Source organism: Microtus oregoni, unplaced genomic scaffold, assembly GCF_018167655.1.
Source record: "Microtus oregoni isolate MIOR12 unplaced genomic scaffold, Mior012 000015F_ref0000493, whole genome shotgun sequence".
In the NCBI taxonomy this organism is placed as follows: domain Eukaryota; kingdom Metazoa; phylum Chordata; class Mammalia; order Rodentia; family Cricetidae; genus Microtus; species Microtus oregoni.
The window spans coordinates 1,710,934-1,722,998 of record NW_024543074.1 but is presented as its reverse complement, the minus strand read 5'-3'; the positions used below and the strand labels follow the sequence as shown (position 1 = coordinate 1,722,998).

The 12,065-nt window shown below is 46.7% G+C and overlaps 1 protein-coding gene across 1 annotated transcript in view; it reads right to left on the bottom strand.

Annotated features, from left to right (window-relative positions):
* Npepps (aminopeptidase puromycin sensitive) overlaps positions 1-1,764 on the bottom strand; it is a 92,674-nt gene extending 90,910 nt beyond the window's left edge. Inside the window, exon 1 of the mRNA XM_041664314.1 lies at positions 1,399-1,764. Coding sequence (XP_041520248.1) covers positions 1,399-1,650 — 252 coding nt within the window. The 5' untranslated portion in view covers positions 1,651-1,764. The remainder of the gene's footprint in view (positions 1-1,398) is intronic.
* Between the last annotated feature and the right edge of the window lie 10,301 nt (positions 1,765-12,065).

The following is a 12,065-nucleotide window of genomic DNA, read 5'->3' as shown; positions in this document are numbered from 1 at the left end:
TACAGCCTTCAAGCTTTCAAACCAATGCCCCAAATCTAACAGTATATATTTTTTACAATTTATTTATTTATTTACTTTATTCTATGTGCATTGGTGTTTTGTCTGTGTGAGGCGGTTGGATCCTGGAGTTACCGACTGTTGTGAACAACTGTGAGTTGTGGGTGCTGGGAATTGAACCCGAGTCCTCTGGAAGAGCCATCTCTCCAGCCCCTAACAGTATACTTGTAAGCCCTGCACTTTTACACCAATTTTCAAACTGAGTATCATGCTTTCCTGGCTCTCAATGCACGAGCACTAGTCTGCATTTCTCTCACTTCATTGCAACACACACCCTCATCCTTCAGGTTGAGGCCTACTGGCCTAGCTTCCTCCAGCACTCCTGCTGCTCCCCCCCCCCCCCCCGGCTGGGGTAGGAAAATAAAACGGAACCAACTCTATTTACCACCATTGCTTTCGCAGATAGTTATTAAACCGCTAGTAATTTTCAGCTCCGATTTCATCGACCACATCATGCACCATGGTATCTATCATAAATGTCCATCTGGGACCTTTATGGGCGATGTACACTAATGGTCTCCAAAATCAAACAATACTGCCAGATAATGCTTCGGGGAGGAGGGAGGAGAGTATGATTCACCAAAAACTGCCAAGAAGAGTAATGGAATATTTTCACCAGAGGCAGGCTAAGACTGAGCGCTTTCTTTGAGAGGAAGGGACTGCTAAACCACCAGCACTGCAACCGTAAATCCACCAGCTTCAAAGGTTTCGCGAGCAAAACAGATTGGAAACGCGGAGCCAGGGTCCCCCGGCAGCTTCTCCGGAGGTTAGGGGAGAACAAAGTCACCGCTGCACTGTCATTTGAGGGGAAGGGGGAGGGGGGCGGATCATCCTGGAAACCCGGCCCCTGGGCAGGGTCAGGCCCAGAGAACTCGGGGAGGCTGCCTGGGATTAACATTCTCGTTCCACTCCCCCCCCGCCACGCTCCCCTCCTCGCTTGATGACCGCCCCTTCCAATCTAACCCCGAAGGGGCGAAAGGACAATCGGACCAGAACCAAGTCCGCCAGGCTGGGACCGAGCAGGCACTCTGAGCCCCCTACCAGTTCCCCACCCCCCACCCAGCCTCTCGCAGAGCTCGGGGCCCGGAAGGCGGGGACTCAGGGCGCCGCACACAGGTGTGCGGGCCCCCGAGGGGCGCAGCGCCCTCCGCCCGCAGGCTCCCGCGTTGCGGTCCCCGCCCGGCCAGGCCCAGCACGCCGGCCTCGAGGGGCGCGCCGCAGCCGCCTCCCGCCCGGTCCCGCGGCCCACGCGCCCAGTCCGCCCCGGCTTCCAGCCCAGCCCGCGGGCGCGGCCTAACTGCTCGCCCGCTGATCGCCGCCGGCGCCCGGGGGTCTCCGTACCTGGGCGGCGGCCTCCAGCTTGCCCTCGAAGGTGAAGTCAAGCAAGTCGGGCTTGAGGCAGAGGCTGTAGTTGATGGGCGACACCTCGGCGGGCAGCCGCTCGAAGGGCCGCTTCTCCGGCATCGCGGCGAGGCCCAGGCTGTGGAGGCGGCGGCGGCGAGAGGAGCGGCTGAGGAGAAGGAGGGGAAGAGGCGGAGGGCCGAGGAGGAGCAGGCGGCGAGCGAGGGAGGGGGCGGCGGCTGCCAGCCACATCCACCGGGGCGCGGGCGACCGCCTGCCGAGAGCCGCCGGGAAGGCTGGGGCGGGGGACAGACCCAGCGGGCTCCTGGGCCGGGCGGGCGGCGGTGCGGGCGGGAGGGCTGGCGGGCGGGCGGGCGGGCTGCCTGCCTACGGGGAAGGGGGCGGAGGGGAGGGCAGGGGAGGAGGGCAGGGAGGGAGGCGGCGGCGTGCGCGGCCCCGCGGGGCGGGCGCGCCCCCGCCGAGGGCGCGCGCCGGGGGCGGGGCGGGGCAGCGAGGGCGCGGCCGACTGACGGGAAGGCGCGAGGCGGCTCGGCTCGCTGCACCTGTCGGCGCCGCTCGGCCAGTTGCAGGAGCGAGCCGTGAAGGGCGTGGAGGAGCTCCTGAGGTGCTGTGGGAAATGGAAGCCTCCGCAGCGGTCAGTTCAGCCGGGGTGACGTGTGGAAACAGCCATTGTGCCTCAGCGGAACAGTCCTGACCTGAGGCTCTTTTCTGTTTCAGTAGCTGGTTGAAGGAATGACCTGGAAACATTTTTTACCAGAACACCTTTAGTTCTCCAGGTCGCTCCAGCACATGAAATCTGGACCTTTGGGAGAGTAATTTCAAACATTAGAAAGATTGGATCCCATGATTTAATGTTTAAAACAAGATGCTTCAAGCCGGGCGGTGGTGGCGCACGCCTTTAATCCCAGCACTCGGGAGGCAGAGGCAGGCGGATCTCTGTGAGTTCGAGGCCAGCCTGGTCTACAAGAGCTAGTTCCAGGACAGGCTCCAAAACCACAGAGAAACCCTGTCTCGAAAAACCAAAAAAAAAAAAAAAAAAAAAAAAACAAGATGCTTCAGAGTTGGGCAGGCATGGAGATCGAGGCAGGGGGATCACATCATGGGCCAGCCTGGTCTCCAGAGTAAGTTCCTGCATAGTCTGGGCAGAGAGTAAGATTTTGACTCAAAAAACATAGATGATAATAATTAATCAAATAAATATGTCTCCAGGATCTTATCTTCTTGTGCTAGGCATTCAACTCATAGCTTCCACTCAGGCTAGGCAAGCCCTTTGCCACTGAGCCATACCCAAGCTGCTCCTCTTTTTTTTTTTTCTGCTTTTTTTAAATGAAAAGACTCTTTGCCAATTGTGACTTTCATAAAACTGTCCTAACTATGGCTTTCTCCATTCTGTAGTTATCTCTCTAATTCAGACCTATATCTAAGTTAGATCAAGGGGAAAGACATTCCTAAAAGCATATATAAGAAACTTCTAAGGTAGGGCCAACACTTCATTTCCAACACTCAGTGGAGAATGCTACACTGGACAAGCACTGTCCCATAGACAACACAACATCACACTGCGAGCCACTGGGTAGAATTAAAACAAGGAAAATAGCTGAGCAGTGGTGATGCGGGCTTTTAATCGCAGAAGGCAGAGGCAGGTGGATCTCTGTGAGTTCAGGGACAGCCTGGTCTACAGAGCAAGTTCTAGGATGACCAGGGAAACCCTGTTTTGGCAAATAAATAGAAAAAGCAAAGTTCGTGACTTGCCCATGACCTATCTACAGCTAATAACGCGCAGAGCTGGAATTGAGACCCAGTCGTGTCTTCTGAATCCTTGAGAACTTTACGACAGCGCCCTTCTTCATAATTCGGCCATTTTCTTCTATTCTAAATCCAACTGTACATCGACTCAAAATATTTTCATCTTTAAAAATACCCAAAAGGCTTCCTTGTGTCAAAGCAAAATTGATTTCTAACCATCTAAGGCTGTCTCTGAGCTCCTTTGTCCTCGAACTCCGAGATCTGCCTCTGCCTCCCTAGTGCTGGAATTAAAGGCCTGCTCTACTGCTGCTCTTTTGACTTGTTTTTTTTTTTTTTCCTTATCTTTTAACATAAATTCTCCAGTATAACCCGTTTACTGTTTGGCCCTTACAGCTTGCTCATTCATTCGCCTTCTACCATTGCTCAAAAATCAGTGCTGGAAAGGCCTCTTCATCTTCAATCTCCTGCCCGCCCCTTTCCTCACCTTGCCTGGAACAGTCCTCATTGACTAACTCCACCCAGCTCTAACCCATCCCCCCCTTAGCTCCGGTACTGACTCTGATGACTCCTTTGGACTTGTTCTTATGTTTTTTGCAATTGGATATTTAGAGTTTGGGTTTGATTTTGTTCGTAGGATAAATACTAGCAAGAGTTGGCTTGCTTTGTTTTTGTTTTTTGTTTTGTCTTGTCCTGAGACAGGGTCTCACCCTATAGCCCATGCTGTCCTCAGACTCAATGTATAGACAAGGCTGGCATGAAAGTTTCGGTAATTCTCCTGCCTCAGCCTCCCCCAGGTGGTTACAGGCATGCACCACTACCAGTTTGTTTTCTTATTTTATTTACCTTTTCTCCTCCTCTTTTCTTCTTTCTTTCCTCTTCCCTGCCCCCCTTAAGATGGGGTTCCACTGTGTGATCCTGACTAGAAAGGAATTAACTATGTAGAACAGGCTGGCTCCTAACTCAAACATCTGCCTGCCTCTGCTTTCCAAGTACTAGGATTAAAGACAGTAACCACCATGCCATGCTGTTTCTTCTTTTTGAGAAAGAGTCTCACACTGAAGCCCTCCATGGACTTAAACACATAGTAACCTGCCGCGGCCTCCTGGGTGCTGGGATTGCAGGTTTGAGCCACCACACCGAGCTCTCCATTTTCTTTCTGCTTCATTTACTCCTTTAAGAGCTCACTCTCTAATTCTTTTATTGCTTTCAGGAGTAGACCCTGAACAAAGTACACTACACTTCAGTTATTGAGCTGACTAACAATTAGCCAGGAGAGATATCCCATTCAGTCTGTGTTGTCTTTCCAGTCAAGATCTGGGCCCCACAGAGAAACTGAACCTAAGACTATAGACAGTCTTCTTTTTTTAAAGTCACAGGATTGAAAATGAAAATGTGCATGGGCTAGAGGTGTAGGCTTAGTGTTAGAGTGCTTGCCAGACATGTCCAGAAAATCCTGGGTTCAATTCCGAGCCCGCCACAATCACACGAGCAATCACTTGAGCCTGCTGGGAAGGAAGAAAACAACCTTATTCAGCCCCATCCCTGATTTATGTAACACAGGAGATTTCTGTGTATCGAGTCATTTCCTACCTGGGACTGGATACGCCCCTAACATCCATCCTTCTAAGGCTTCTCTAGAACTGAAATGGAGAATTCCAGGGTGCTTGGAAAATCTCCTTAGTGCTTCTCACAGACTAGGAACCTCAGTGTTATCATGAGATCATCAGTCAGCCTTACTTTTAACAGATTTTTAGGCATCTTTACCAAGCCCTTGAAAAGATACAAATATGAAAAAAAATGATAAATCCTGTTCTAATTCATAAGTTTCAATAACAATTTGAAAGGGGGCAAGCAAGATGGCTCAGTGAATAAAGGCACTTGCCTCCAAACCTCACAATCTGAGTTCCATCCCCCAAACTCACATACTGGGAAAAAGAAACAACTCCTGTAAATTGTCCTCTGATCTCCATTTGCTCTGTGACACACACATACACACACACACACACACACACACATACACACACACACACATACATACACACACACAGCCTACAAACACATGGGGCTAGGAGGTCGGGAGGGCATATGAGAAAGAAAAATATTTAGAGAGCTGAGTTAAGACTGCCACAAGTTTGAAGCTAACCTGGGCTACATAGTGAGTTCCAGGCAAGGCCTGAGCTATCTTCCAAAACAACAACAAAAACAACAAACAATCAAAAACCCATCTTGCCTGCCTTAGGCAGGTGTGATGTGATGGAGAAATTTGTAATTAGAAGTGAAAACATTACCAGCGGAAGTTCATGGTTCTTCTCCTTACATAGAGAGTTTGAGACCAGCCTGGGCTACGTGAAACCCTATCTCAAGGAAAACAAAAAAAAGAATAGACTGGTATAATGTCCTATACCTTTAATCCTAGCTTAAGATGCAAATGGTATCTCTGGAAGTTCAAGGCCATCCTGGTCTACCTAGTGGATTCCAGCATAGCCAGGCTATGGAAAGAAATCCTGTCTCAAAAAACAAAAACAAAATAATAAAACCATACATAAAATTTCAAAGGCTAAGAAAATAGGCTAGGGACATAGTCAGTGATGCAGTGCTTGCTTTCCCTGAGCGCAAGACTCTGAGGACACAAAGATAATTTCAGTGTCATCTCTGACCAAGAACAAGTCATATACATTCCCTGTCTTGGTTTCAACATCCATAAATGAGAGCTGTGCTTTTCACTTGTGACTTGAAGTTTTCTGTGAACAAGTCTTGTCAATTTTGTAATATATAATGGGTAAAGGATAGCATAAAGGATACATGGAGAAAATGTAGATCACTGAAAGCAAAGATAATATAAAGGAGTTAGAGTAGGGAGAGAAAATATCCAGTCAGAAAAGAAACCCTGGCTGTGGAACATGGAAAGAGAAGAGAAAGATGTAAAAAATATGGGATAGCATAAAACCTACTATGTTAGATCAAAACAAGACATAGCTATTCCTGACTTGGAAATTATGGCCTCAACACCAATTTCCAGGGTAGAAATTATAGCTCTACTTCTACTAACATGAGTCTCACCTGCAGAATATGATGAGGGGTTCTGAAAGCCAGGGACACAGAGAGTGGGAGCACTCTGTCTAGACCCAACACCAGCCTTGGCTCCCTTCTGAAAGTTAAAATGGCTGTTGTAATGACAGTTGGAATTTAAATAAACAGTATGTCGCCGCTCTCCTGTGTTCTTCATGAAACAGAAGTAGGCCATTCAGTATCTATTAATAAGCATATTACCAGGCGGTGATGGCGCACACCTTTAATCCCAGCTCTTGGGAGGCAGAGGCGAGCGGATCTCTGTAAATTTGAGGCCAGACTGGTCTACAAAGTGAGTTCCAGGACAGCCATGGCGGTTACACAGAGAAACCCTGTCTTGAGAAACTAAAAAAGAAAAGAAAGGGGGCTGGAGAGATGGCTCAGTGGTTAAGAGCATTGCCTGCTCTTCCAAAGGTCCTGAGTTCAATTCCCGGCAACCACATGGTGGCTCACAACCATCTGTAATGAGATCTGGTGCCCTCTTCTGGCCTGCAGGCATACACACGGACAGAATATTGTATACATAATAAATAAATATTTAAAAAAAAAAGAAAAGAAAAAAAGGCATATTGTAGAACAGTACAGAACAGTGTATTATTTGTGCTTTTAATCTCAGTACTCAGGAGGCAGAGGCTAACAGATCTTTTTGAGTTTGAGACCAGCCTGGCTGGCCTATATAATGAGTTCTGGGCCATAATATATATCATATATTTGTATATAATATAATATATAATGTATGCATATTGTATAATGTATAGTATGTATCATATTATGTTATATGTTAGAGGGGTTTTTTTGTTTGTTTTTGTGTTTTGTTTTCTTGAGACAGGGTTTCTCTGTGTAGCCCTGGCTGTGCTGGAACTTGCTTTATAGACCAGGCTGGCCTCAAACTCAGAAATCTGACTGCCTCTGCCTCTTGAGTGCTGGGATTAAAGGTCTACACCACCACCACTGCCTGATTGATAGAGATTTTTTTTTCCAGGTTCTTTTTTTCTTTGTCCTGTGGTGCTGAAGATTCTAACCCAAGGACTTGTTCATGGTAGATAAGCATTCTACTACTGAGCTGTTCTACCCCAGCCCAGATTTATGTATTGGACAATGGCAATGGTATTGTGTAGATCCAGCTGAAGCCAAAGATTAGTCCTATTTTCTCGAAAAGATTTCTGTTTCTCTTGGTATCTTTCCATCAGGAAATTGAGTCATACATTTCCACCTGCCTTATTTCCTTTTGAACACCCATCACCCTTCTCATAATCGCTACTAAAGTTTGTCAGTCCCAAATGACTGGCAGCTACACAGCAGACCCAGCCCATTCACTGGCAATCTTGAGATAGAGTTGGGCCTGTTCACCTCTGTTCTCTGGGGAAGTGTGAGACACCAGGACTTTGCAGAATGTGTGTTAAGGAGTGAAGCCAACAGCTGCAGGCAAGAAAGCAGATGTCTGTGTCTGGAGTGTGGGTTTCTGGAATGCTGTTGCAATGATTCTCGTGGAATCCCAAGTCTTTAAAGGTTACAGTGTTCTAGTGCTGGCATGCTGGCATTGGGTTTCAACCACATTTGCATTGACTTAAAAAAAAATCCAGCCAGGAGATGGCTCAGTGGGTGGAGGCCCTTGTCACTCAGGCCCGGCAACCTGAGTTCCACACCCCTGTATTCTATGTAAAAGTGGGAGAGAGCAAACCCACGATACCCTCCTCTGATCACATGCTTGACTTGGCACCTGCACTCACACACATGCATCATTCATGCACATAGACTCACACATGCATAAATAATAAATAGGAGCCAGAGAGATGGCTGGAAGGTTAAGAGCACTTGTTGGTCTTTCAGAGGACCCAGATCTGGTTCCCAGAAACCACATGGTGCCTAACAACCATCTGTAACTCCAGTTCTCACTACATGTGGTACACAGACATACATACAATCCAAACACCCATATACACAAATAACTTTTTAAAAGAAAATCGGGGGGAGCAGGAAAAAAAGTAAAAAGAAAATCATTGTAGACTCAACTTGAACCAGAGCATTGGTGTAACCAAGAGGATTAGAAGCCTCAACACCATGACAATAACTCATAAGGCCTCAATTTCTCCACCCTTGGCTTTTTTTCTGTCTTTTAAGTCCTTGACGGGAAGAATTGACTTCAGAATTAGGCCTCCCTCAGTATCTGATCCCACGCCTAGCAGAGAGAATAGCCCAGCCCTTTTCCAACCCCAGGTTAAGGGTGTGGTGAAGAAAAGAGATCCAAGACACAAAGGTCTGCCAACACCTGGGAGAATCTCATCTCACGGGGTGTGACTTTATAACAGCAATTTGCCTTGGAGTCTTAGGCACGGAAATAACTGAAGATGACAGTTCTCTCCTGCCATAGAGTCACTGTTGGAGTCAAGGCGCTTCAAAATCTAAGAGACCAAGTATGGTGGTGAATGCCTGTAATCACAGCACTAGAGAGACAGTGTAGAATTAAGAGGTCAAGGTCAGCAGGGCGATGGTGGTGCAGGCCTTTAATCCCAGCATTGGGAGGCAGAGGCAGGCAGATCTCTGTGAATTCGAGACCAGCCTGGTCTACAGAGCTAGTTCCAGGACAGGCTCCAAAGCCACGCCACAGAGAAACCCTGTCTCGAAAAACAAAACAAAACAAAAACAAAAACAAAAAAAAAAAAAACAGAGTTCAAGATCATCTTCAGCTACACAGTAAATTTGGGGACAATCAAGGTTACATGAGACCTTGTCTCAAAACAAAACAAAGTGGAGGGAGAGCTGGGAATTGGCTTGTGACTCAACTGGACATTGTCTTGTCCCTAAGGGAAAAAAAAAAAAGCAATACTAGAGGTAAATGAAGAAAGATCGTTTTTGTTTTTCTGAGACAGGGTTTCTCTGTGTAAGAGCCCTGGCTGTCCTGAACTCGTTTTGTAGACCAGGCCTTAGACTCACTGAAATCCATCTGCCTCTGCTTCGCAAGTGTTGGGATTAAAAGTGTATGCTACTACTATCTGCCACCATCTGGGGCACTTCCATGTTCAGATTTTTTCAAGAAAGGATTTCTCTGGGTAACAGCCCTAGCTGTCTGCCTTATAGACCAGGCTGGCCTCAAACTCACAGAGATACCTGCTTGCCCCTGCCTCCTGAGTGCTGGGATCAAAGGCATGTGCAACCACACCCAACTATGGAGCCAGCTTTTAAGAATCTTTTTAAAAATTATACATATAATCTAAGATGTAAATGCAGCATCTCTGTATTCCTAACCAACTCGAAGGAACTAAAGCGACAAAAAAGCGACTGAGCCTGCTTATTAGCCCCGAGAAGCCTGCCCAAGCCAGTTCTGGCTATGGTCTATTTTAGTTCAAAGTGCGATCACACTGTATAAAAATACACATTTACTGAGAACTGAGAGACATGGCACAAATGCCATAGGGACCTGACATCAGAAATTAGGGCAGGTCAAGAAAATAAATCCTCAGTCAAAAGACAAAAGACACAATTTAAACCATTCAGGAGAGATTTGTGTTCTTATTACCCCACACCTGTGTTCACTCAGAATTGGAAGCCACAATGTTATCTAGTCTGCATGAGCAAACACACTGAACTCTTGGGTGTGCTGACCTGGTGTATATGTTCCAAGAGATGCCAAAATATGTTGTCTCTCTTGAACCCTGTGTACTTTTGTTGTTTGGTTTTATACACATACACACACACACACACACACACACAGAGTAAAGTAACAAAAGCTCAGTAGATGCAGGAAAGATAACAAAGTTTGACAGAAAATGCTAGCATGACTGTCTGCACCGAGACAGGGTTTCTCTGTAGCTTTGGAGCCTGTCCTGGAACTATGTCTTGTAAAAGCAGACGTGTTTCATCCTTTTTCCTAAAAAAGGAATTGGAACAAGGGGTGGGGCACACTGGAGAGATGGCTTCCTGCTCTTGCCAAGGACCTAAGTTCAGTTCCTAGGACCAACATCAGGCAACTCAAACCCACCTGTTACTCCAGCTCCAGGATTTGACTTGCTCTTCTAGCCTCCACATGTCTTTTAAAAAAAGAACAAAGAAAAAAACCTTTGATCTTTAAAAACAAAAAGTTCGGGACTATGGAGTTAGCTGGCCTGATTCTAACCCCAGCACCCAATAAAGCCTGGTGTGGTGGTTTGTTCTTGGAATCCCAGCTCTGGAGAAGCAGAGACAGGATCCCTAGGGCTCCCTGGCCAATCAGTCAGCCTAATTAGCAAGCCCCAGGTCAATGAAAGACCCTGTTTAAAAAAACAAGGTAGACAGCTGATGAGCTTGACCTTGGCCTTCATGTGTGCACCAATGGTGTGCACCAATGTGCTCCTGCACACACACACATACACACACACACAGAGGAAGAATTCAGTTGAGCATAAAGCTTACTTGCCTATCATGTATGAATGAGGCCCTGGATTCCATCTCCACGTTGCCAAAATGAAACAAAACAACCACTACAACAAAACCACACAGAAACGAAAATCAAGGACTTCAGTTTCAAATGGGAAAATCTTCAAGTCCTTTCTCTTACACAACCTTTCTCCCAGTTTGTGGTAAAGGGCCATAGAAACACAGTGTGCTCTATCAAAACCTTAAGATTCTTAGGTTGTATTTCTACCTAAGAAATTGTATTTGGAGAGAAACCCTGTCTCGAAAAACCAAAAAAAAAAAAAAAAAAAAAGAAATTGTATTTGGCTAGTCTTCTAGCCAAAATAAGTTGGAAACTAGTTCATTTTTCTTGTCATTCTTGTCACTGGTTCTTCAAATAAAAGGGAAAGGAAACTGATGCAGGACAAATATTCAGCCATCTGCCCAAGTTAATTGCAAGCAAAAACTAAAAGCACAGTGAGAAGGGGGTTCAAACTCCCAGAGCCCTATCTCCTGTTCGAAGATCAAGTGTCCAAATGTTAGAGAGACCACCTATGCTACGTTTTACAGGGCACGCCCAATGGCAGACGTGCTTTTTCACTGTTGTCCTGAGACAGACCAAGGTTTGGAAAATTCTAATACATTTGAGTTTAAAGAAAACGAAAGGATTGTATGCCTGGAGTCAAGGCGTGTGAATAGGTAGTGTCAAGGTCAAGAAACAGGAAGGAGACAGAAAGATCTGATTGCTGGAATAGCCAGGCTGCTCCAATGAGGGTAATCGAATCCTGTGCTGCAGAGAGATGGCGGATGCTGAGTGGAGTGCTATAGCTGAGCACAGCAGGCTCCTTCCTTCTTTCCTTTTTCCAGTCCTTTCACCCTTTCTGAGATAGAGTCTCACCAGTAGCTCTGGCTGGCCCAGAACTCACTGGGTAGCTCAGGCCGACCTCACATCTCTGCCTCCTCCCAGAGTGCAGGTAAGGCAAGCTTGTGTGCCACCACACCCAACCAGAATAGCTGTTTTTCAAGCCCCCTCTGGAATAACAATGTTCCAGCCTCTGTTTGGCAGGCTTCTCTCCTGGAGGTCTGACAAATCCTGAAAGGCTGAACAATAGGGTAACCCATTAGGGAAAGAGACGGGGATGACTTCATTTGAACAAAATATTCTCATTCAGCGTTTGTGAAGGTCTCAAACTGCTTTAGAGAACTGAATCTACTCATTCAGTGGGAATAGCAAACCTAGCATGAGAAACAGGTTTTCTAGCCATAGCTTTGTATGGTTAATCCCAGGCTCTTAGCCCTTACACAAACACTAACTGAAGAGCTGCAAATGAAGTGTCCACTTTATTTAACAGACGAGCCATACCTGCACCACATGATTAAAAGTGTATTTACATGTTTTTCACCACATAAGGGGGACAGAGTGAAAATCCACGGAGCAGAAAGTTCTGCCCTCATTGTGA